The 26,353-nt window shown below is 42.4% G+C and overlaps 2 protein-coding genes across 15 annotated transcripts in view; both read right to left on the bottom strand.

The window, feature by feature from the left end:
• Positions 1 to 933: 933 nt before the first annotated feature.
• Positions 934 to 9,960, bottom strand: AMHR2 (anti-Mullerian hormone receptor type 2). Of its 7 annotated transcripts, none has more exons than XM_081310611.1 (12): positions 9,822 to 9,960; positions 9,353 to 9,535; positions 8,941 to 9,132; positions 8,606 to 8,683; positions 8,293 to 8,423; positions 7,947 to 8,177; positions 5,308 to 5,422; positions 5,003 to 5,175; positions 4,652 to 4,799; positions 4,370 to 4,506; positions 4,052 to 4,111; positions 934 to 3,560 (listed from the first exon to the last, which is right to left on the bottom strand). In XM_081310611.1, the coding sequence occupies exons 1-12, from the start codon at positions 9,868 to 9,870 to the stop codon at positions 3,342 to 3,344; spliced, it is 1,716 nt and encodes a 571-aa protein (XP_081166737.1). In that variant the 5' UTR covers positions 9,871 to 9,960; the 3' UTR covers positions 934 to 3,341. The 7 variants fall into 7 exon arrangements, with proteins under 7 accessions (XP_081166737.1, XP_081166738.1, XP_081166741.1 ...); XM_081310612.1 differs by having other exon boundaries at positions 4,052 to 4,108; XM_081310615.1 differs by having other exon boundaries at positions 9,353 to 9,411; positions 9,822 to 9,926.
• Positions 9,899 to 26,353, bottom strand: part of SP1 (Sp1 transcription factor) — a 52,768-nt gene continuing 36,313 nt past the window's right edge. For 2 of the 8 annotated variants that reach the window (XM_081310604.1, XM_081310605.1), the window contains exons 5-6: positions 24,645 to 24,844; positions 18,173 to 23,594 (exon numbers count right to left, since the gene is read on the bottom strand). In XM_081310604.1, the coding sequence (XP_081166730.1) occupies positions 23,281 to 23,594; positions 24,645 to 24,844 (514 nt within the window). In that variant the 3' untranslated portion in view covers positions 18,173 to 23,280. Of the gene's footprint in view, positions 10,035 to 10,393; positions 10,579 to 10,644; positions 12,179 to 18,170; positions 23,595 to 24,644; positions 24,845 to 26,353 lie in introns of those variants that run through there. The other 6 variants (XR_014024137.1, XM_081310608.1, XM_081310609.1 and 3 more) reach the window with 6 other exon arrangements.

Genomic DNA, 26,353 nt, shown 5'->3' with positions numbered 1-26,353 from the left:
AGTCAATGGACCTTTATTTTATTTATTTATATGCGGTGCTGGTGCTGAGAGTCAAACCCAGTGCCTCACAACATGCTAGCCAAGCACTCTACCACTGAGCCACAACCCAGTCTACTACCATATGTTTTTAGATGAATTTTATTTTTATAATCATCTCAGATTTTCAGAAAAATTATGACAATAGTACAGAGAGTTTCCATACAATTCCCCTATTATAAACATCTTACAGGAGTGAAGATATGTTTGCTAGAAAATTAGTAAACCAGTTTCATGCATGTGTTGTGCCAGTGAGTATATGGGGTGGTGCTGGAGATTGAACCCAGGACTTCACACATGCTAAGTACACACTCTACCACTAAGATACACCCAAGCCCCAATGAATCAATATTGATTTATTAATGAAAGTCCATGCTTTATTCAGATTTATTTAGTTTTGGCTCCATTTCCGTGTTCCAGAACAACCTAATCCTAGTGTATCAGGACCAGCCTCAATGTACAGTTGGGTGCCCACAATTTGGATCATGGGACATGTCTATGAGCTTTATAATAGAAGTGACTCATTCCAGCTGGAGTACCTGATTTATCTTAAGCTAATATCAAAGAGTCAGACATATTCCCAGAGCCAGGATCAGGTTGTAAAGTTCCACATACCACACTAATAGTTCTATTTATAGTGTGCTTAAAAAACTATGCGGGAGGCTAGGCTAGTGGTGCAGGCCTGTAAGCCCAGAGACTCTGGAAACTGAGGTAGGAGGATCACAACTTCAAACCCAACCTCAGCAATTTAGCAAGGCCCTAAGCAATTCAGCAAGATCCTGTCTCAAAAAAATGGCTGGGGATATAGCACAGTGGTAAAATGCCCCTTGGTTCAATCCCCAGTACCAAACCAAAACAAACAAACAAACAAAAAGAACAAAAACTATGCAGGAAAAACCAGGTAGAACCAGGCATGGTGGCACATGCCTGTAATCCCAACAGCTTGGAGGCTGAGGCAGGAGGGTCTGGAGTTCAAAGCCAGCCTCAGCAATTTAGCAAGGCCCTAAGCAACTCAGTGAGACACTATCTGTAAATAAAATATTTAAAAAGGGCTGGGGATGTGACTCAATGGTTAAGCACCCCTTGGTTCAATCCCTTGTACCAAAAGAAAAAAACAAAACAAAACAAATTATCTAGAATTACACTGAGGCAGTCATAGTAGTTATAGCTCAAAACGTCAGCAGTCATGTCAAGCTGAATCATACAATCATTTTGTTAATCAGTTGTAATAGTTTCTCAGATTTTTTGTATTTGATGACCTTGATGGTTTGAGTACCTGGTCAAGTATTTTGTAAAATGTCTGTCAATTGGAACTTGTCTGTTTCTCTTGTGATCATAGGTGGATTTGTTTATCTAACATAGTCTATGCTCATCAACATGTTTGTACATTCCTTTGTACATTCATTTCTCATAATTTACAGGGTTTTCATAAAGATGATTTTTTTTTTAGACAAGTTCTCATTATATTGCTTAGGTTGGCCAAGAACTTCTAGATTCAAGCATTCTCCTGCCTCAGCCTCCCAAGTAGCTAGGATTACAGATGTTTTTGCCACTGCACCCAGCTTTTAAGAGCCCCCTCCCCCCTCCCCCTACTGGGGATTAAACCCAGGGGCTTTAACCACTGAGCCATAAACTCAGCCCTATTTTACATTTAATTTAGAGACAGGATCTTACTGAGTTGCTTAGGTAGTTGCTAAATTGCTGAAGTTGGTTTTCAACTTGCAATCTTCCTGCCTCAGCCTCCTGAGCCACTGGGATTATAGATAAGCAAGTGCCACCACTCCCTGTAAAACATTTTTAATGACTTGCTTTTTTTTTTTATTGTTGTTTTGTTTATTTTTATTTATTTATTCATTCATTTATTTTTCAGCACTGGGGATTGAACCCAGAAGCACTGTAGCACTGAGCCACATCCCCAGTCCTATGTAATTTTTTTTTAAAATTTGGGCAGGGTCTTACTAAATTGCTGAGGCTGGCCTCAAATTTATGATCCTTTTGCCTCAAACTTCTGAGTCACTGGGATTATCGAAGTGACTCAGAAGTGACTCACACCTGGCTCCCTTGCTTTGTTATCTAAAAGTTGTGTGACCTATGTGATTTTAGACACATTTCTGAACTTCTTGAGCCCTTGGTCTTCTCCTCTGTAAATGGTGTTAGCAGAATTATAATGGAAAATTAAAGTGGACTGTTAAGCAAAGGCAAGATGTAGTGTACATTATGTTTAAAGATTATCCAGAAAGTGGTGTTCAGCTTAGGTTGAAGTGGGAAAATAGGTACAAAAATAAATAAATAAATAAATAAATGAAGGAAGAACTTCTTTTCAGGGCTCACAAAACATTACCCGCTATTCTTTGCATCCCTTCCCTTGTCTCCCCACCATGCATCTTACATTTTTGCTATCCAAATTACCTGTGTTCTCTTTGTATACTGTATGCTACTACCCCTTACGGAGGCCAGGAATGCCCTATTGCCCCATGTTCTTGGGAAACTCCTGCTCAAGCAAGACCCAACTCGAGCATACCATGCTCTATGAAGTCCCCTGCTTAAGGCTTCCCTATTATTCCACCACCCTGTACAGAGCCTACAATATGAGCTGCAGGCTACTGAGCACCTTCAGGTACAGTGACCTCATTGTGTTCACTCTTCTTTCCCCAGTGCCCAGAAGGAGATCCATCACTTATCTATCTATCTTTCTATCTATCTATCTATTCATTCATTTGGCACTGAGAATTGAACCCAGGGTGCTTTAACACTGAACTACATTCACAGCCCTTTATCTTTTTTTATTTTTATTTATTTATTTATTTATTTTGGTATTAGGAATTGAACCCAGGGGAACTTAACCACTGAGCTACATCTCCAGCCCTTATTTGCAATCCTCCTGCCTCAGTCTTCTGAGTTGCTGGATTATAGTTGTGTACCACAGTATTCAGTGAGATACCACCATTAAAAAAAAAAAAAAAAAAACAAGTTCTAGTGGAGAAAGGAGAGAGAAGGGAGGGCCCAGGGTCACATGAAAGGTGGAAGGCCAAGGATAAAAATCTGGAAAGCTCGCTTTATTCTTTTTCCTGTGCACATCTACCACTATTCACTGGTCAGAACTGCTGTGAACCAGATGCCACAGAATAATCCCAGATTCAGCAAGTGGGAAAGGTAGTCATGAGGCAGCCCAAACAGGCACATGATCACATTTATGTTTACATGAACATAGATTCCACATAAACTGCTCATTTACACATGAGAACTAAGATAAAACTAAGGATTCCTGGAATCAAGGCCTTAATGAATACTGAAGTGACAGGCCCTCAGCTGAGGCCACAGGGGAGAATGGCAGGGGTAGGAGTGGAGGTACAGTCTTCTGGGCAGAGAGGTAGGCAGCCGTGTGTATAATTCTCTTGGAAGGGGTAGTCCTCCTGAGGATGGGCCAGGACAGCCAGGCGCTGCTGTACACACTCAGCTGTCAGTCGTGCTTCTGGATCAGCATCCCAGCAGTCTTCCAAGAGCTCCCTCAGTCCACCAGGGTCCTCGGAGGAATGAGGGGGAAGCAGGCTTGACCCTGGGATCTTGAGTAGACCCCAAGGTTAAAAGGCATCTTCCATCTTCAATGTCTACTACTCCTGTTTTTGTCTGTGTTTTGTTGTTGTTTCACTGGGCACTTTACCACTGAACTACACCCCCAGCCCTTTTTATATATTTATTTATTTTGAGACAGGGTCTCACTAAATTGCCAAGGTGGTCCTCAAACTTGTAACCCTTCTGCCTTAGCTTTCTAAGTTGCTAGGATTACAGGAGTGCACCACTGCACCAGCCACTCCTATTTTCTGTTTCTTTCCCTTCCTTTCCTTTTTTTTTTTTTTTTTTGCAGTGCTAGGTATTGAACCCAGGGTTTTGAACATGCTAAGCATGTGATCTATTACTGAGCTACCTAGAACTGACTTTTATTGGGTTGCATCAGAAATACAGATGTATGAGACACAACAAGAAGTCACTGGTTAGATTTTGGGTTCCAACATACCAGGGGAGGCACCTTCTTGGAAGCAGAGCCCAGAAAAGAAGCAAAGTCAGGGATGGTCTGCTGAAATGAGGAACAGGGCTAATTGATGGCAGAGAGTACAGAGAGACTTGAGCAGGAAAGTTGTGGATGGAATGGGGTGTATGAGACTTAGGGTGAAAGAGGGTCAACTGGGGACCTCTTTAGTTTTTCTAGTCTCAGAGGAACATGAACCAGGGAGTGGTGAGAGATGAGAGGAGACAGGAATAGATAGACTGGTCCTGGAAGAGAAGTCCTTGAAGCCCATACCCAGTCCCCAGCTGGCTAGAAGTGGCCTCTTACTGTAACAAAGGATATCCAGGTAGATGGGATAAAAGGGCGCCTCCTCTCCTCTACTACCAAGGCCCATAGCTCACAGGTGGTGGGAGTGCTGCCCAGTTCTGCCTCATAGGCCAGTTGGAAAGGTGATGGTCTGCCATCTGGGGGAAGGTACAAGGAATAGATGTAAGCTTGCCCTGAGGTGCCTCCCATGTAGTGAAGGCAGGGAAAGAAGGTCACAGCTTTCTGGAACCAAGTCAGTAAGCCTAGAAGGGGTGAGTGGGGCACCAGGAGTAAGAAATTTACCAGAGCTCAAATCTGGGCAGCGGCTCATGATCTCCCATAGAAGCAGAGCCAGAGAGTAAACATCTGCTCGCCGAAGGGCTGTGCCCCAGTCCTGGAGGTCCAGAGTCTTGTCCAAGAGTTCTGGCGCCATGTACCTTTGGGTGCCAGCCTGGAGAGCAAGGTGTGGAGGGCCAAGAATCATCTCTGTGGCAACCCTCATGGCATCCCTAATTCATGCAACATAATGCCCCCCACCATAGACTCAGCAATGTCCCTACCACTTCAGGCACTGCTGCATAGCACTACTGCCATAGTGATAATCACAATGCTACCACCATCATCCTGTCCCTTACCCTTACCCATAGTACTCACCTCCATGATGGTAGCTGGGCCTTGGAATTGAGAAGGAGCCCAGGCAGGGGACCCACTGAAACCAGGGAGCGCCAAGGCTAGGCCTAGATCTCCAATTGCACATGACCTGTCTTCCCGAATGAGCACATTCTGGCTGCTCAGATCTCGGTGGGCAATACCTGGTTTATACTGGCCTGTGAGAAAATCCAAGGTTGAAGAGATATGGGTCTTCCTCACTCTTTTGACCCAATCTTTCCCTTCCAAGCTAAGGGAAAATTGGACACAGTAGTGTGGTTCCTGACTCCCTTGACAGCCGGTTCACCCACCATCCTGCCAGCGTTCCTCATGCAGAAATGCCAGGCCCCGGGCCAGGGAGAGTGCCATCCGCAAGGAACTTCCCCAGTCACTGGTGTGCTGGGTCAAGTAGTGGCACAGAGAGCCCTGAGGAAAAGCAGAGAGAAGAGGGGTAACTGATAAATCCCAGAGAGTAGGGATCAGTTGACAGATCTCTTTCCAAACCTGCCCTGCAGACAGACACCCTGACAGGTCCAGACCAAGACAACAACAGGCAGTGGAGGAGTAAGAATGAGCATCAGTGAGATTGATGTGAAAAATAGTAACTCCAGTAGTTGGGACTGTAGTTCAGTGGCAGAGCACTTGCTTTGCATGTGTGAGGCACTGGGTTCTATCCTCAGCACCACATAAAAATAAACAAATAAAATAAAGGCATTCTGTCCATCCACAACTACAGAAAGGAAGGAAGGAAGGAAGGAAGGAAGAAAGGAAGGAAGGAAGGAAGGAAGGAAGAAAGGAAGGAAGGAAGGAAGGAAAGAACTTCAAGTCAACATAACTGAGTGCATATTGTGGCCCAGGCCATGTGCACTGGCCTCTGAAATCTTCATGATGACCTTACAAGGGAAGTATTCTGATCACCTCTATTTTACAGAGGAAGAACTTAGAGGAAGTTAAGTAAACTTGCTTAAGGTCAGTTGGTAAGAGACAAGTGGGGCACAGATCCAAGCAGTCTGACTCACGAATTACCCACTATTAACCACCACCTTATGCCAACTCAGAGAACTTGAAACAAAGAGAAGAGGAAAGTTATTCAGTGGCCTCTCTCATGAACTACCTTGCTTGAAGTGTCAGGTCTCTGTAGACATGGATAGGTACACCTGGTGGATAGGAGCAGCAGATAAGGAACTGGAGGCAAAGGAGCAATAGAGCCCCCCATTCAACAAACATTTTTGAGTACCTTTGGTATACCAGCAACTGTATTGAGACACCAAGGTAGCTCAGGGACAGGTGAGACATAATGATAACATATAAGCATAGAATGCAATAAATACCACAATGGGGAAAAAAAAGTGCCATAGATGTGAAGCAAAAACCACTAACTGTCTATGGGAAGTCAGACACAGTTAAAGGAACAAAAAGTGATTTTTGAGCAGGGTCAGGAGGAATATGGTCAAAGGGGGGACTTTCCAGAATTCAAGATCTCAGAGATAGAGGAGCTGTAGGGGCTGATAAAATCCAGGAAAGGACTACTGCATTTGGGCACCAAAACAGGTTAAAGAGGTTGAACTACAAGAGGAAAAGGACTTGGGTCATGGAGCTCTTACACACAGGTGGAAGAGTCCTGCTGTTGGGGTGAACAGGAGAAAAGCAACTCTAGAGTCACACCGATCCTGGGAAAATGACTTTCTTTCCTGAGCCTTTGTGGATAGTAATTCCTACCTCATAGTATGTGAATATTAAGTATGAAAATGTGTCTAAAGTGCTTAATACAATGCCTATTAGATGGGAAATGCTATAGAAACCAAAAAAACAATCCCAACCTTTAGTAAACTGACAAGGCCCAGTGTGCTCTGGCCTTTGCCTACTTCCCCCTCTTTATCCTGCAACTCATTGTTCTCCACCTCAGGGCCCTCCCTTTTAGATTTTAGTACATTTGACATATGACACTTATACCTCCAGTCTTTTTATCCACCCCCATCCCCACCATTGAACCCAGGGGCACTTTACCACTTTGCTATAGCCCCAGCCCTTTTTATTTTTTATTTTTAAGACAGGGTCTTGCTAAATCGCCCAGGCTGGCCTCCAATTTGTGATCCCCCTGCCTCAGCTTCCCAACTGGCTGGGATTACAAGTTTTTGCCACTGTATTGGGTGAGCTATTTCTTTAACAATGGTTTTCTTTTTTTCTTTTTTTTTTAAGAGAGAGAGAGAGAGAGAGAGAGAGAGAGAATTTTAATATTTATTATTTATTTTTTAGTTTTCGGCAGATACAACATCTTTGTATGTGGTGCTGAGGATCGAACCTGGGCCACACGCATGCCAGGCGAGCGTGCTACCACTTGAGCCACATCCCCAGCCTGACAATGGTTTTCTTTAAGGTTGGGAATATTAACTGTTTGGTTTCTCCCTTCCCTTATCTATATTTTAAGGGTTAAAAATATTAACATGAGCCAGGTGGGTGGTATACACCTGCAGTCCCAGCTACTTGGGCATTGAGACAGGAAAATCACTGTGCCCAAGAGTTCAGGGCCAGCCTGGGGAACATAGGGCGAGAGCCCATCTCAAAAAAAAAAAGTGTGCATTACTTGTGTAATAAAAAAGAAAAAGACAAGCCACACATGGTGGTGTATGACTGTAATCCCAGTGAAGGCTGAGGCAGGAGGATCGCAAGTTTGAGGCAAGCCTCTTCAATTTAGCAAGACCCTAAGCAACTTAATTAGATCCTGTCTCAAAATAAAAAAAAAATAAAAAGGCTTGGGGATATAGCTCAGTGGTAAAGTACTGTTCAATCCCCAGTTTTAAAAAAAAAATTGCTTTAAGGAAGAGAAAATCTAAAGCAGAAGAATAAGTGTATATAGCCAGTCCCCTGCCATGCAATCTCCCCCAACTCCACACACACACACACACACACACACACACACACACACACACACACACTCCTTAGTCCTCACCTTGGGATGCAATTCCAGTATCAGCAGGGGCCCAGAGGGCAGGGAGCCAGGGCACCCCTGGCCAGCAGTAATAAAGCGGACAATGTGGTCATGCTGTAGGCCTGGCAGCTCATACACTGCTCTTTCGGCTCGGAACTGGGCCACAGCCCTTGGAGGGAAGGCCTTGATGGCTACCAGCTCGCCTTGCAGCCTCCCGGCCCACATCACTGCGTGACTTCCTTCTTGGATTACCTAGTGGGAACACTGTGCTGGGTGCAGGCCTCCGAACTAACACCAGGGCCAGATTTTCTCCCCAGTACAACCTCCAGGAATGCCCAGAGGAGCCCTTCCTCCCTCCAGGGGGCACCTGGGAGAAGCACAGCTCTGGCAGCTCCGGCAGCTCCTCACTCCAGTCCCTGCCTGAGTTTGGCTCTGGCTGTGGCCCACCTTGCACTCTGTAGGCTTTTCGCTGTAGCAGGGCTGGTTGCAGAGAAGAACCTGAAGGTCAGGGTGTATAGGCATGGGGACAAGGGAAGGGGACTTTGCAGGAAGGAGTTGTCTGTGGAGGTCATGAAAGACAGTGTATAGAGATCTCAGGAATGTGGGGTCAGTGGTGACAAGAGACTCAGAGCTTGAGGGCAGTATCTTGGTCATAAGGGAGAGATGGGGCAAATTAGTACCCAAGATGATGCTGCTCAGTAGAAGCAGGAGGAGGAGAAGCAGTCCCAACAGCACCAATGCCATCCAGATGGACTCGCCTGGTCATTAAGGCAAGAACAGAGGTGGGTGAACATTGCCCCAAACTGCTCTCTGCACCTCTCCCCTGCTCAGAGAGCTTGCTTCTCAACCCACCCCCATCCTAGTCACAAGCCCCCTTATCTCTCTGTCACCAGGGCAACCAGCTTCCCAAGGCCAGGAGGAGGAAAGCTTAGGGAGGGGGTAGGGTGAGAACTAGACCTGGTTCTACCTCTCCTCTTTACCTGGGCCTCAGGATGGGGCTCTAGCCAGTAATTACCTGGGGTAGCCTGGGTACCCTGGGGGCCAGGAACCCCCAGGTTCCCTGGAGAAGGCAGATGGCTGTAATTGGCATTGCAAAAGTCAGTGCCACAGGAGCAGGTGAAGAGAGTGGAGCCAGGGCTGGGATGGGCTCGGGGACTCAGGTCACAGTGGAGGGATTCACAGCCTGGCTCATCACTGTCTCGGCATCCTGATGGGGTAGGATTAGGGGAAGAGTAGAATAGAAGGAACAAGGGAGAGGACAAAATGGGGTCTGGAATCAGAAAGGATAACTCCCTTCTCTGCGAGAAGCATCCTTCTATCTCACATAGGCTTTTCTTTTCCTCCACTATTTCCATCTCTCCCCTTCTCCCCCAGGACATTCCTGCCTCCCACCCTAACTATCACTTGCCATATACATTGCCATTCACCTTGCATTTCCACCTGGGCCCGGCCTTGGGTCAGGTTCCAGATCCCAAAGCAGCAGTGACTGTAGAGGCAGCGAATAACCCTGGGAGGCCCTGGTCCTGCATCTAGCAGCTCCCCCAGTGTCTTTGTGCTTCCCTGCACTCCAGGGGCCTCAAAGAACACACAGGTCCTCCTGTTTGGTGGTGCTGAAACCCAGGGTGGGGAAAGGGAAGGATTCAAGAAGGGTGTGAATGTAGGGGCAAAAGGATAGACAAAACATGATTTTCATTTCCCAGGGTCAGCAAAGCCACAGGGGAAACCCAGGGCAGCAGAGGCCTGGAACCTGATGCCACCACAGGGACACATGACTACCCTTCACCCTCACTCATCCAGCCCACTCACCACTCTTCCAAAGTGATGGCTTCTGCTTCAAGAGTCCCTTTTATTCACTGAGTGGGTGGAAAGATCCTGCCCCTCCCTATAGACACTCACCTTGTACAGCTGTAGGAAGCAATGCCCAAAGTCCCAATCTCCCCAGCATCTTGTTGAAGGATGGCAGCAGCAGGAGGAGGACAGCATAAGCCAGCACAGCTGCCCCAGAGCAAAGCTCCCTTCAGATACAGGGCACTATGGAGCTTCCAAGCCTTGAGTCCCCAACTCCACCCCCTCTGTCCTATCCCAGTCTCGCTGTGGGGGAGAAGGCTGCTGTGGGGGAGAGAGTGGGTATGAGGAAAACAGGGAAAGAAAGGGAGGAGCAGAGAACCAATCTCATATCCTCCTCTCTTTAGCCACCTCCTCTTTTCTCTGAAGAGCAGGAGGAGGGGGATTTGGAGGCCCAGCTGAGAATCCAGTGATATCTAACTACAAATCTCTGCCCTTTGCTGACCTTGGAAGAAGGTGCAGGAACCAGTCAGCCTTTCTCAGGCTAGAAACCAAAGCATGGTCAAATACCTAGAGCCATTTAGCTTTGCCCAAGATCCCCTGTAACTCATGTATTCAGGGCTCAGATCTACAGCTTCCTGGGCAGAGGGAGGCCTCATACCCCATACTAGATTTTACCTCATTTTTCAAACTCAAGGGTCAGAAAGTACATAAAATTTCTCAGAGTTAAAAAAAAATGACACTGAAAATAGTTACAATGGTTAATTTTTTATGTGTATTTTACCATAATAATAAAACAGCTGGGGATATAACTTAGTAGTAGAGCACTTGCCTAGCATATGTGAGGTTGTGGGTTCAATCCCCAGCACTACAAAACAAAGAAAGAAACAAAAATCACATGGATTCACACACTGAGCAAATTACCATTATTGAAGCAATTACAACTTTTTATTGAGCACCTACTATGTGCTAGGGTAGTTGGGGCTATGCATTTTACAATCATCTAATTCCCCCGCTGAGATGTTTATTATATCTCCACTTTATATAGACAAGAAAATTCAGTTTAGGTAAGTTGCCCAAGGTCAGTAGAAAACAGCAGAACTGTGATATGAACCTAGGTAATTCTGACTCAAAAGACCAGGCTCTATTCTTTGTATTATGTAATTCTGCCTGAAAACGAATACAAAATTCAGCAATGAAAAAATTTTCCATTAAATGCATACTTCAAAATTTGAATTTGGATTACTGAAAAAATATCCAGCATTATCTGCCAGCAGACCACTAATTAGAAGGTAGGTAGAGTACAGTTCAAACTATCACCACCAGAGGACAGCAGACATAGGACAAAGTCTGCGCTGTGGCAAGAAGGCAGAAAGTAACTTCTCTGATGATTAATAAACACAGTACACCTCCTATATGTATTAAGTTCTACGAATATAAAATATGAAGGGAGAATATAGGGTATGTAAAGAGCATGTCAGCAGGAGCTGGAAGAAGGTCAATGGCTTGTGTTGCAACAGACAGAAGGCCAACTCCACCAGATTCTTCCCCAAAGTATCCACAGTCATAGGTAATTATTTCCACAACTACGAACAGCTGAGTCCTATTAGATTTAGTCAGAGGGGATTGGTTCCCTATTTTTCAAGCTTTCTGCCCCCTAGTGGCTTCCTGGAAAGCTTGTCAGAATAAACTGGCTAGATGGGAAGGGGTGGGGTGGTGGTAAGTGTCTGAGTACTCTCTGAGCATGCTGAAGCCTTTCAGGAGGGGAGTAAAAGCTCCAATAATTGTGTAATAGAAGCTGGTAGAACAACTAGGACTAGAGACAGCTACTCATCCTTTCTTGGGCCCTTCTAAGAGCCTGTGGGGCTGTGCCAGTGAGGTCCATGAAATGTTGTGCTCAGTTCCAGCTATCTTCCTTCAGCTGCTCCAAGATGAGATAAGTCTAAGGTGGGGGTGGGGGTGGGAGTTGAAGATCAAATAACTTCTTTTGTCTGGTATGTCTCAGGAGGCTGTCTCCTCAGAGTGAGAGCAGGGTAAGGTTGAGACAAAAAGGTAGGCTCCTCAGTGAAAGCTTTAAATAACTAATCCTAAGGAAGAAACAATTGGTCAGGTTGACGGGAATTATACCTGCTCTGGGTAGTTAGGTTTTAAGAGTTGAGACAAAAATAAAAAGTGTAATAATCTGCTAGGTGTAGTAACACATGCCTATAAGCCCAATCACTTGGGAGGCTAAGGCAGAAGGATAACAAGTTTGAGGTTAGCCTGGGCAACTTAGTGAGATGCTGTCGAAAAATTAAAAAAATTTATAAACAGAATGTGAATGTAGTTCAATGGTTGAGTGCTTGTCTAGCATGAGCAAGGCCCTGGGTTCAATCCCTAGTACAATTAAAAAATAAAAGGGCTGGGAACATACTCAGTTGTCAAATCCTTGCTTAGCACTCAGGAGGTCCTACGTTCAATCACCAGTACTGTGGAAAAGAAAAAAAGAGGTGGGATGGTAGTAGTGGCAATAGTCTGTAACTGAGGAATTAGGAAGGTCCTAAAGGACTACCACATAGGAGTCAAAACTTTCTAGATTCCACCTAACTTTTTAAAACATATTTTTTTAAGTTTCAGATGGACACAATACCTTTATTTTATTTATTTATTTTTATGTATTGCTGAGGATGGAACCCAGTGCCTCACATGTGCAAGTGCTCCACAACTGATCTACAACCCCAGCTTCTACATAATCACTTTCATTAGGGCTCCCTGATTCAAGTCAGCAATGATCCAATAATTTACTTTTTTTTTTTAGTTGTTGATAGACCTTTATTTTATTTATTTTTATGCGGTGCTGAGAATTGAACCCAGTGCCTCACACATGCTAGGCAAGTGTGCTTCCACTGAGCCACACCCCAGCCCCCCAATAATTTACCTTTGATCCTACTGACTACAAAGTAGGCTGTTCCTTTAATTCAGCAGGTAGCTATGGATTTCAGTCTAGAAAAGGTTTCTGTTAGGTGCTGGGCCTAATAATTTCAGACAGAAATTATTCCTGCCCTTCAGGAATTCATAGTCTAGAAAGTCAAGCAGCTATATCAATAAGAAGCCAGAAAATTACGTGTCACACTAGAGATATGCCCCAAAACTGTTTACAAGAAGAAAGATCAAGTAATTATGCCTAAGACATAGAAGATAAAGTAAGAAAGATGCCAAGAGGGTTTCAGAGAAAGGGACATTTAAATCATCTTAAAGGTCAACAAAGGGCTGGGTATGTGGCTCAAGCGGTAGCGCGCTCGCCTGGCGTGCGTGCGGCCCGGGTTCGATCCTCAGCACCACATACCAACAAAGATGTTGTGTCTGCCTAGAACTAAAATAAATAAATAAATAAATTCTCTCTCTCTCTCTCTCCCCCTTTCCTCTCTCTTAAAAAAAAAAAAAAACAAACAAAGATGTTGTGTCCACCGAAAAAATAAATAAAGATTAAAAAAAAAAAAAAAAAGGTCAACAAAGGGGTAGAGGGTATAGCTCAGTTGCTAGAGTGCTTGTCTCACAAGCCCAAGGCCCTGGGTTCAATCCCCAGCACCAAAAAAAAAAAAAAAAAAAAAAAGTCAACATAATGATTTTAAGAGAGTGGTTGTTTAAAGCAAAGAGCAGGAGTGTAAAGGGCTGGGGTTGTGACTCAGTGGTAGAGTGCTCGCCTAGCACGTGTGAGGCACTGGGTTTGATCCTTACACCATATAAAAATGAAATAAAGGTATTGTGTCCACCTACAACTAAAAATTTAAAGTGTTTTTTTTTTTTAAAGGTAGATATATAAACACAAAGCATGCTGGACATGGTGGTGCATCCCTGTAATCCCAGGAGGCTCAGACAGGAAGATCACAAGTTTGAAGCCAGTCTCAGCAACTTTCCAAGACCCTATCTTACAGGGCCAAGGATATAGTTCAGTGGTAAAGTGCCCCAAGTTAGATCCCTAGTGCCAAACATACACAAGCATATATATTTAGCGACAAGAAAACAATGAGATTTGAGGCAGTAAATCAACATAGAGATATACTGGGACCATATTGGAAAGGTTTTCAATTTTATAACAAGGAGCTTAGACTTCTACTAAAAGCAAAGGATTTTAGGCAGGGGCCTTGTGGCAATGTAGAAGATGAATGACTGGGGCTTATGGAGATCAGTTATAAGACGTAACCAGTAACCAGAGTGAGCACTGGCTGGGTGCACCGGTGCACACCTGTAATCCCAGTTAGGCAGAATTAAATTCCAGGCCAATCTTGGCAATTTAGTGAGTATTTGTCTCAAGATAAAAAATAAAGGGCTGGGGATGTGGCTTAAGCAGTGGCGCGCTTGCCTGGCATGTGTGTGGCCCGGGTTCGATCCTCAGCACCACATACAAACAAAGATGTTGTGTCCACCGAAAACTAAAAAATAAATATTAAAAAAAGATTCTCTCTCTCTCTAAAAAAATAAAATAAAATAAAAGAGAGCTGGGATTGTAGCGATACGCAAACAAAACAAACATGAAACAACAAAAAACACTATATAGGTAAAATTGACAGGACTAGCAATTAAATGCATATGGGTAGACGAAAGGGAAAACTAAAAGATGATTCTGAAGTTTCAAGCATGAGTAATTAAGGGGCAGGTAATATTGTTAAGGGAGATGCAGAATACAAAGGATTATTTCCCCTTCTAACACACCAAGTTCATCTGCAGGATGTTTACATAAAATTGTCCAATAAGTAGGTTTTCAGGTCAAGACAGTCAGGGCTTGAGATTTGGGAGTCGATAACATGTATGTTAAAACTAAAGAATGGGGGCTGGGGATGTGGCTCAAGCAGTAGCGCGCTCGCCTAGCGTGTGTGCGGCCCGGGTTCGATCCTCAGCACCACATACAAACGAAGATGTTGTGTCCGCCGAGAACTAAGAAAAAATAAATATTAAAATTCTCTCTCTCTCTCTGACTCTCTCTTAAAAAAACAACAACAAAAAAAAACAAACAAACAAACAAAAAAAAAATTAAAGAATGGATAAGACTTGGGCTTGGGTTGTGGTTCAGCAGTAGAGCACTCGGGTAGAGCGCTGCACTGCTCTACCGCATGCGAGGCCCTGGGTTCGATCCTCAGCACCACATAAAAATAAACAAATAAAATAAAGGTTTTGTGTTCAACTACCAAAAAAAAAAAAAGTGGATAAGACTCTTTCAATGAGAAAGATAAAGGGGCTGAGGCTGTAGCTCAGTGGCAGAGTGCTGGCATAGCATGTGTGAGGCACTGGTTTCTTAGCACTGCATGAAAATAAACAAATAAAATAAAGGCATGCTGTCCGTACACAACTACAAAAAAATAAAACAAAAAAGAAAGCACATAAGACAGGAAACATCAACATTTAAGGGACAGAGGCAGAAGTGACTATTAAAGAGACTAAAAAGAATATTCAGACATATTGAAAGAAAATCAAGAACAGTATCAGTGTCACACTCTATGTGACAAAAAGCTTTAAGGTGCAGTAGTCATAAAGAGGCTGATAATTGAAAGATCACTGGAGCTGCCATCGGGTCCTGATGTTAATGAGAAAGATTCTGGTTAAGTAATTGGTGCTAACAAAGTGGCCTGAGGATGAATAAAGAGGAAAATGAGTGTAAACTGATTTTGCTAACTGAAAAATAAAAGAACTAAATCAGTAGCTGGAAGAATAAGCAGAAGTTTTTCAAAATGGAACATGCATAAGAGGATGACAAAAGGAAACCAAAGGATAGCCTGAAAAGGAGAAAGGTATCATTGAAACAAAGAACAAAAAGTCAAAGAAATGAGGTTGACAGCACAAGTAGCAGGGCTGGTCTTGCAAAGGAAAAATAACACTTCTCTACTAGGAAGAGAGAAAAAGGTTAAATTAGTGAAAATACAGATGTTTTTAATGAGAAGGATAGGAAAGTTTGAAGAAATGCTTCCATTTCCTCAATGAACTAAGAGGCAAATCATCTAATATAAATTAGGTCAGGATCCAGAAACTAGCAATCAATAGTGTTTGTCTTACTTGCCAAACTATGAAATCCTTGATGACAGGGACCTCCTTAAGTTTTTTTTTTATTAATACTTTTAACCTAACTTAGTACCTCACACATAGTAAAGGATCAATAGATGTTTACTATGAATAGATAACACAACTATTATGAGCTCTCATCTAACTAAGGCTGCAAAACCAAACCCATAAATACACACTCCAAAACAGACAATAAAGTCAAGTACTAAAATGTCATATAAGGAAAGCAAATGGCTGGGTTTACCCATGGTTGAGTGCTGACAAGACACAAATAGTAGAATAAGCAAATTAACTGAGAATCCTGGTAAACAACAGTTTAACAATTGACCAAATATTTGTTAGGTAATATAACAACACATTTCTTAGAAAGTAAAACTAGAGCCTGATGGAAAATTGGGAAAGTTGTCAGAATTTCTAACTTCAATTCAGAAGGCGCCAGAGACCAGATTTAAACAATACAGGGTACAAGAAATGCAAAGTATATCAGGTCTAGATCTTGGTTTCCAAATGACATTCTCCAATACAAGGAACCTTAGAGGATTAGGTGATCAGAAGGCAGGGGCAGGAAAAATACAAGATAAGCCTGAAGTATCTTATGTATCTGAAAGCAATAAAGTGGCAGGCAATCTGGCACACACCTGTAATCTCAACAACTCTGTAGGCTGAGGCATGAGAATCCCAAATTCAAAGCCAACCTCAGCAACTTAGTGAGGCCCTGTCTCTAAATAAAATATAAAAAAGGGTTGAGGATGAGGCTTAGTGGTTAAGTGCCCCTGGGTTCAATCCCTGGTACAAAAAAATAAAAAGGAAAGGAATGTAGCTCAGTGGTAAAACAACCTTCAATTCAATCCCCAGTGCACCCCCCCAAAAAAAGCAATAAAATTTAAAAAATTTGTTTACAAAAAATATGATCAACATGAATTCCCAGAGGCCAAAATTGGGTTGAGAAATTAAGTAATGTAGTATTAAATTATAATCCAAGTATAAGATAAATATACATGAATCCACACTAATATAAATGATGGTCTAATAAAAGAAGATGAAAATTCCTTACAGAATTCCAAATAACAGATACAGATAATGCCCCCTCTGAGGTAAAGCTTAATTTCCACCAACCCATTCAAGTTGGGCTAGTCTTAGTGATTCACTTACTAAGAGTAGGCAGAGAAAAAAGTTAACTTTATCATGCAGAAATCTGGCAAATATTAACATTGGTAATGTTACTTGCATACCATAGACACTATCATTGTGTTATGAGAATGGTATTTTACCTGTGGTATTCATTCAAAAACCATAAGCTGGGGCTGGGATTGTGGCTCAGTGATAGAGCACTTGCCTAGCACATGTGAAACACTAGGTTTAATCCTCAGCACCACATAAAAAAAATAGCTATTGTGTCCATCAACAACTAAAACAAACCAACCCCCATAAGCTAACAATGAGCAAAACATCAGACAAACCCAGATTGGGGGCTACATATAGGCTATCTGGCCAATATTCCTCAAGACAGACCAAGTTATGAAAAACAAGGAAAGACTGTCACAGAGGATACAAAGGATATGTGATAAGTAAATGCAATGTGTTACCCTAGAATGGATCCTGGAATAGAAAGAGGATATCAGTGGAAAAACTAATGAAACCCATAGTAAGAAGTTCAGTTCATATAATGTACCAATGTTAGCGTCTAAGTTTTGACAACATACCATGGTAAAATATCAGGAGGAGGAAAACTGGATAAGGGTAAAACTCTGTACTCCCTTTGCAACTTTTCTATATATTTTTTTTATTCTTTCCAATACTGAGGATTTAACCCAGGGACATTTTACCACTGAGCTACAACCCCAGTGCTTTTTATTGAGATAGGGTCTCACTAAATTACTGAGGCTAGCCTGGAACTTGCAATCTTCCTGCCTCAGCCTCCTCAGCTGCTGGGATTATTGGTGTGCACCATGTTCTGTAAACCTAAAATTACCCCTTTCCCAATGAAAAGAAAATTGTTCCAAAATAAAGACCATATTGGAAAAAAAAAAAGAGAGAGAGAAGGAGGAAGAGTTGGGGCTGCCCCTGTTTCTTTTGGCTAGCCTTGTTTTCCTTTTTTGCTTTTTTGTAGTACTGGGATCAAACCCAGGACCTGGCACAGGTGTTAGGCAAGAGCTCTACAACTGAACTATACTCCCAGCCCTTAGTTCTCCATTCTTCTGGGAAGTTGTGGAACAGTGACCTGATCATGAAACTTTACCTGGGATTGAAGTAGGGTAAACTTCACTAATTAACACATTCAGGAACACAACTGTTGTATATCTGGAAACATTTGCAGAGTTCAGAATATGAAGTTGTAACCATATTCTCCCCATTCCCCACCCTCTCAATACACCAGAGACATGGCTTTTTTTATTAAAAAAAACTTTTTTTAATTGGTTTACAAAGGAACTACAGACTACATTGAAACTAATCTTTGTACAAAAGGAGGGGGAAGAGCCCCAAAACACCCAGACAAAAGGTAGGGGGAAAAACAAGAAAGAAGATACAAAAGGAGCAGGAAGAAACTGAAAAACAAGAAATTAGCATCATACATACACAAGAGTAGGCTGGAAAAGAGCAAGATGATAGAGCATTAAAAGTATTTACCCACACAGCCCTGGTGATAATTGGTTTGGAATCAACAACGAACACACAGCATGAGATTATTAAGAAGTTTAAAAGGCAACAGTGGTATGGAGACTGGTTATTGCCAGTGTTAAGAGAGAGAAACTTGTTTTAGGCACCAGAGATTGAAGCACCACCCCTCGCCCCAGGATGATGACAGACTTGGGAAGAGGAGCAGGCCCTGGGACAGCTGCCACTGGTGTATAGAATATCAGATATTCTCCTCATATTCTTTTTCCCCTAGACTCTAGGTAAGGGCCATGCATGGGATGCCACTGGGAGAAAGGGATGATCAGAAATATGAATAGCTGCCCCTGTTGACATTGTTCAAGAGCAGTTAGTTACTGGCAAAGCTGGGTAGAGGAAGCCCAATCCTCCTCTGTGGAGAAGGCACAGAGTGATTCCTGAAGGCAAGAAATAGGAAAGCACACACCCAAAAACAGTGCCAGCTGGGAGGTCCCAAGGGGAGGTATCAACAAAGTCCTCACTACCTGCACCCCCAGCCAAACCCAACTTTTTTATTTTTTATACTGAGCTGGGACTTCAGAGAATTAAAGGATAGATCATGGTTAACCAAATGAAGGCTAATCCCTTCATGTAGACAAGGAAAGCTGGGCTGTTTGAAGGAGCAAATGGGAAAATACTCCTTTCTTGCAAATGAATGTTGTGGAGAAAATCTTTTTGGGTTTGTTAAAATCAAAGTGGAGAAGGCCTAGGGGAGGAATGAAGCCAGGAACTTCCCTTCTTTTCCTTTCCTGGTCTTCAATCTAAGGCAAGTGAGCCAAGTGTGGAAGAGGGAGTATAAATTTAAGCTTAAGGCTGCTTAATGTCTTCCTGGGGGCTGGTATTTATGGAAGGCAGACAAAGAAAAGAAATAGGTCAACCTCAAAGCTGGTCTGCTCATCCTCCTAGGTCTGCACCCCCGGAGTAGAGCCAAGACAGGCACCAGAAAGAACACAGTCTCCCAAACAAAAGTAATAACATGCCCATATTTTATCAGCAGTTCTCAAAAACAATGTTTTCCGGGGTTGGAGAAGTGCCATATCCTCCTCCCTTCCCCCAAAGCTACTGCTGCCACCTTTCATCATTGCACATAAATTACTGGCTCTCTTCTACGGGAAGATGAACTCTGAGATTTCACATTTCTCCTCCCAACCCCAAGAGGCTACACAGCTTTGGCTAAGGGGAAGGAAAATTATGCAAAGAGCCCCTTATCATTTGAGGCAGCCAAACTGTCCTCATTTCCTTGGTACCTGATCTCCAAAACTCTTTTGATCTGATCCCAAGGTCCAAAAGGCATCAGGGTATGTACAACTGAATGAAAACTTTAAGCATGTAGCACCAGGGCTCCCCCAAAGCATAATAGGGGCCTGATTAGCACCCCAGGAAAAAAACCTCAAAAAGTGTAAAAATTTATTGCGTCCTAGCAAAGATCTGCAGCTTCCAGTATTCACACAATGTGAAGATATTTAACAATACAAAATATATTCTGAAAGTCAAACACCTGCAGTTCATAGTGCTTTCTCAGATTTGTTAAAAAAATACAATGCTTAGTTTCCTATAAAGGATATACAAAAGCAAAAAATATATATATATGTATATAGTAGAAATAAATCAGCCATAGTAATTTACAGCTTTTGTCTCCAACCCGCCCCCAATCATAATCTTTACCCCATACTTCAGTCTATACTTTTTGGGATCAAAGGTTCTATTTATTCTGAAACCAGGCTGAGAAATATCCATTAAACTGCATTCTGCATAGCATCCAAAAACAGAGTGCCAGCTGGGAGGTCCCTGAAGGAAGATGGTGTGGGTTGTTACTTCTCTGGGTAAAAAGTGAGACAGTTAAGTGATAAGCAGATGAATGTGAATGGGCAACCTGAAAGAACAAGACAATGAGTGCTTTCATTTTACTAGTCCTGGTCATGCCCAACCCTGCAAGGTTTGGTCATCAAAAAAAAATTTTTTTTAAATCATGAAAATATGTTCGGAATATGCATGTCAGTTACATTAATTTCTGCTGGCCTAAAGTTCAGGAAAGGGGAATTTTCAGTAAAGAGCTCCTGACTCAAGGAATGTAACCACCTAACTTCTCCTGGAAAAGACTAAATGGCTTGCTGCTGCTGGGAGACAGAAGCAGAAGCTAATTCCATTTGTGGGCCAAACAAGATGCTGGATCTGAAGCTTCCTCTGTGGGAAAGAAATAGGATAAGTACAATGAATTGGATATAAATTCACTCATGGTAATGATAATGAACCAGCAACTTTTCACCCAAGAGAGAAACACCATCAAATAACCTCATCTAAAAGCTTGTAGTTCTCAGCATCAGTAAGCTAGTTTGCAGCTAATAATTTCATACTGGAGAAGATTCCATTCCTGGAAATGCTCTATGGAATAAAATACTGTATACTCCAGCATGTTAATTTGTCCCTTTCCTCCAAAAGATGCCAAAGAACATGATTACAGACATAAAATAACCGACTCTAAGTTCTGCCTTTCAGTGGGAATAAAGTGTGTGATGATGAACAGTCATGGATGACTTTTACTTCAGGATTCTTAATCCAATCTGGGTAAAGTTCCTTTAAATCGTTCCTGAGGGTTGATAACAGTATTGTCTTCAGAGAAAGGACCAAATGGATTGAACTATTGTTTAGAGTATTAACAGCTATTATATTTCAATTTAACAACAGCATAAAGTTACCCAAAACTTAATTAGAATGGATTTTATATAAAATGTATAGTAGAATCATAGCATCATCTACTGATAGCCAAGATAAAAAGATTTAAGTACAAGGACTCTGCCATAGAGCTGGATGATGGGTTTCACTTTCACACAAAAATAGTTTCTTCTTTAGAAAGTGCAGAATATCCCCCAGTCATAATTATAACTGATTTAGCAAAAGCAGAGAAATGACTTCAGGAACATACCCAGGTTTTAAGACAGATTTCTAGGTAATGGGCCTGAAAGGCATTTTGATCTGAATTTATTTTCCAACAATTTCAAATATAATTTCTCCTCTGTATGTAGATATATACAGGCACAAACACACAGTCATACACACAGTCATACACAAACACTTCTCTATCAGATCAAGGTAATTTTTTATTGTAGGTCTCTTTTAATATTGGCTAACAGAAAACCTATCCCCAACCTAACAGATAACACTCATACACACAGCCATTTCCACACTTCCTCACAGTGAAAAGCTCTCTAACAAGATACCAGAAGGTCAAGAGAGACAATGCTTTAATGGCTGGGCTTTGAGGACAATTCTGGTTGTATTTAAATCTCAGTGCCAAATGCACCAAGAGTTCCCTGCCGCTATAATTTTTGGATCAGTCTCTTCTGGAATCAGTCCATGGAGAAAGCAGGATGATTTCTCCCAATCTCTCCTATAAACCACAGTGGTAAGACAAGATTTCTTTTTGTTCTGGGCTATCATTCCCATGATCATGTGCTTCCCTTTCCCTTAGGAACCACCCAAGTACATATAAGGAAGAATTAAGGGAAAAAAATCATAAGAGCCACTGTCTTGCCACTAGCACATGCTCTGGAGTTCTGCAGAATGGAAACCTGAACAGATTTATTGGCTGATGTTCTTTAACAACACAAAAGGAAAGAAACTACAGGAATGTTCAGAAGAGGAAGTGTACTTCCTTTCAGAGTATGAACTCAGAAGCCCATACATCAAGGCTTAGAGCTACCTTGGAAGACAATGGTATCAAAGTCCAAATAACTCCCAACTATTCGTCACTTCCTCTTCTGAGCACATCTTTTTCCTATTGGAATTCCCTATTTATTTATTTGACTACTTTTTGACAATTTATATAAACAGATCACAGATTATCCTGTTTAAATGGTGTCTTATACAATTCCACAGAAAGACTTGCTTGATTCTTGATGCTTAGAGGAGCTAATGAAGGGAGATGCCTTTGACTCTCCAGCACCATGAAGGTGCCTGCGTCAGGAGTATTTTGAACATGCCCTCCATAGCTATCTCAAGCATCATACTAGGCTTCAAGGTTTTTCCATTCTGCTGCTGGGACTAAGGCTTTTAAAAGATTGACAGAAGTGCCTCATCCAGGGACCATTACCAAAAACAAAACATGAAGTGATTAGGTGAGAGAAGGGGAGATAGAAAGGGTTGAGTCAAGAAAGGAGTGCAAGAAGCTGATCCCAAATAAAAAGATAAAATTAAGAAAGGAAAAACATTATGTATGTATATATAAACTAAAAGCAGAGCATATAAATGCTTACTCTGGTGGGAAGCCAAGACAACATCTACAGAAAAGCTTGATGTGTCACAATAAGGCTCAGCCCTAAGGAAATAAGGCAATATATATATATTAAAAAAAAAAAAATGACCAAGGTATTTTGGTCACAGAATGGTCTCCTTCCTCCTCCCAGCCAACCCCTGTGAATGCATCTCTATATATCTTTATATATATATGCATATATATATATATATAATATAGAATCTGTTTTTTGTTAAAAAGTATTTCAATGATCATATATATTTATCAAGGCATGATGGCTTTAGGTAAGGGGGGGGGATCCATCATGGGAGAGCTGAGAAGGGGAAACGAAGGAATGGGAGACTTGGGTAAGAAGTATAAGAAGAAACTGGGATCAAACAAATGCTCATCAAAGGGTGGCACCAACAGAATTTTCACTGATGTTTCCCACCTGTAAGGAGGCACTGATGATACGGGTGGGTGTCAGAACCCCGTCTCTTCTTTGTATACATTCCCAAACTCTTCCCACCACCATGCATTTTAATGCCTCATGGCTCTCTCTCTCCCACATGTCTCTTGGACCCATGCTAACTTGCATCCCGGGGGTTGATGGGTATTATTGGCCCATAGGTCTCTTGCCCCGGGTGCCTGATCTCAGAAGCCATTGCCACTGATATTAATGGACTGCAGATCCGCCACCTGCATGACGTTGATGCCACTGTTGGCAAGACGGGCAATACCCTCAGGACAGATGGCCTCCATGGCTACCATATTGGTGGTAATAAGGGCTGAAGGGGTGGCAGTGCCGCTGCCTTCTGAACCTGCCCCACTGTCCAGGGGCAAAGTGCCCACACTCAGGGCTACACCTGGGCCTCCCTTCTTATTCTGGTGGGTCTTGATATGCTTTGACAGGTGATCACTCCTCATGAAGCGCTTAGGACACTCAGGGCAGGCAAATTTCTTCTCACCTAGATAAAGGGAGAGACAAAAGGTAAGAAGCTGACATGTCAGGAAGTGGAGATATCTTGCCTAATTTACTACCTTCAAATTACATCAGGTGCGGTGGCTCACACCTACAATTCAAGTAACTCAGGGGGCTGAGGCAGGAGGATTAAGTTCAAGGTCAGCCTCAGCAATTCAGGCCCTAAGCAATTTAGCAAAAGCCTGTCTCAAAATAAAAAACAAGCTGAGCACAGTGGGGCACACCTGTAATCCCAGGTGCTAGGGAGGCTGAGGCAGGAGGATCCCAGGTTCAAAGCCAGTCTCCATAACAGTGAGGTGCTAAGCATCTTGGTGAGACCCTGTCTCTAAAAATACAAAACAGGGCTGGAGATGTGGCTTGGTAGTTGAGTGCCCCTAAGTTCAATACCTAGTACCCATTCCAAAATTAAATAAATAACAAAAGGACTGGAGATGTAGCTGCATGGTAAAATGCTCCTGGGGTGATCCTCAGAACCATAAATATGTAAATAAACAAACAGATAAATAAATAATTACATGAGATAGAATAAAGTCAGCCTTGGAAGGTGACAAGAACATGAGCAACCTAGCAAGTATAGTTTCCTTTCTTGGGGAAGAAAAATAGATAAAGGTTGGTTAACACTGAGTAAAGCAAGGCAGAACTTAGCAGGAAAGTAGGCAGGACGAAGAGCAATGGGGGGGTTGTGGCTCAATGGCAGAGTGCTTGCCTAGCATGCAGGATGCACTGGGTTTGATCCTCAGCCCCACATAGAAATAAAATCAAGATATCATGTTCACCTAAAACTAAAAAATAATTATTAAAAAAAAAAAAAAAAAAAAAACAAGAGCAATGGGGGTCAGTGTTTCTCTTCAAAGTCAACTTAAAATCTAGTTTCTTCCATCTTCAAATTTTTTAGATCAATTCCAATTCCATTTATAGTCTACATATTCACTTCCACACATAAGTTGCTTGGAAATTTTAGCTATTTCACAGACATATCTTCTGTGTTTCCATTCTGTCCTATTACTATTTTTTTTTTCCCTAGGCTCTAGCTTACCTGTGTGAGTGCGTTTATGTCTCTGCAGCTCATCCGAACGTGTAAAACGTTTCCCACAATATGACCAGGTACACATGAATGGCCTCTCGCCTGTGTGCCAGCGCAAATGTGCCCGTAGGTGTGAGGTCTTGCCATATACTTTGCCACAGCCTTGAATGTGGCAAATATGCTGTTTCTTTTTGCCAGGATCACCAGAACCCCTGAAATTGAGAACACAACTATTATCATTCACTCTGAAGACTGAAATTAAAGAAGCATAAAATATTAACAGCAATAGCTATATTGCAAACCCCTTTTTTTCATTTTCTTTTTTTTTTTAAGTATGGGGATTGAACCCAGGGCACTTAACTCCTGAGCCACAACCCCAGCCCATTTTATATTTTATTTAGAGATAGGATTCTGATTAGTTGCTTAGAGCCTTGCTAAATTGCTGAGGCTGGTTTTGAACTCTCAATCCTCCTGCCTCAGCCTTCTGAGCCACTAGGATTATAGGCATGTGCCACCATGCCTAGCCCCAAGCCCTTTTATTTTTTTATTTATTTTTATTTCTTTTAATATTTATTTTTTAGTTGTAGTTGAACAGATTACCTTTATTTTTATTTATTTATTTTTATGTGGTGCTGAGGATCAAACCCAGCACCTTACACATGCTAGGCAAGTGCTCTACCACTGAGCCACAACCCCAGCGCCCCTTTTATTTTTTATTTATTTATTTTTTGGTACCAGGGATTGAACTCAAGGGCACTTAATTACTGAACCACATCCCCAGTCCTTTTTTGTATTTTTTTTTAGAGACGGGGTCTCACTGAGTTGCTTAGAGCCTTGCTAAATTGCTGAGGCTAGCTTTGAACTTGGGAACCTCCTGCCTCAGCTTCCAGAGCCACTGAGATTATAGGCATTCACCACCATGCCTGGCCCTTTTTATTTTTTGAGATGGGATCTCACTAGGTTGCCCAGGCTGGCCTCAAACTTGTAACCCTCCTGCTTCTGTCTCCAAAGTCCCTGAGGTTATAGGCATGCAACAGGACATCTGGTTTTAACCCAAACTTTTCTTCCTTCCTTCCTTTCTTTCTCTCTTTTGCAGTGCTGGGGCTTGAACCTAGAGCCTCCTGCATGCTCCACAGGTACTTAGTACTGAGCTTTAACCCCAACCTCTAAACTTTTATTTTTTAAAAAGATAAATCTAGACAGGTATAGCAGAGCATGCACATAATCCCAGCTACCGGGGAGGCTGAGGCAGAAGGATCACAAGTTCAAGACCAGACTGGGCAACCCAAAGAGACCCTATCTCAGGAAAAAAAAAGGGGGGGGGGCGGTGCTGGGGATGTAGTTTAGTGGTAAAGCATGCCTATGTTCAATCTCCAGTATTTAAAAAATAATCAATCTAGCAGATTCTGCTTCTTTTTGTTGTTATTTATTTTTTGGTACTGGAGACTGAAGCCAGAGGTGCTTTACAAATGATCTACATTTCCAGTCCTTTTTTTTTTTTTAATTTTTTAAATATTTATTTCTTTTTTAGTTCTTGGCAGACACAACATCTCTGTATGTGGTGCTGAGGATCGAACCCAGGCCGCACGCATGCCAGGCAAGCGCGCTACCACTTGAGCCACATCCCCAGCCCCTTATTTTCTTATTTTAAGACAGTGTCTAGCTAAGTTGCTTAGGGCCTCCCTAAGTTGCTGAGTTTGGCCTTGAACTTGTGATCCTCC

Source organism: Spermophilus citellus (assembly GCF_964194105.1).
Source record: "Spermophilus citellus genome assembly, chromosome: 10".
In the NCBI taxonomy this organism is placed as follows: Eukaryota; Metazoa; Chordata; class Mammalia; order Rodentia; family Sciuridae; genus Spermophilus; species Spermophilus citellus.
This window is presented reverse-complemented; position numbering and strand designations above follow the sequence as displayed.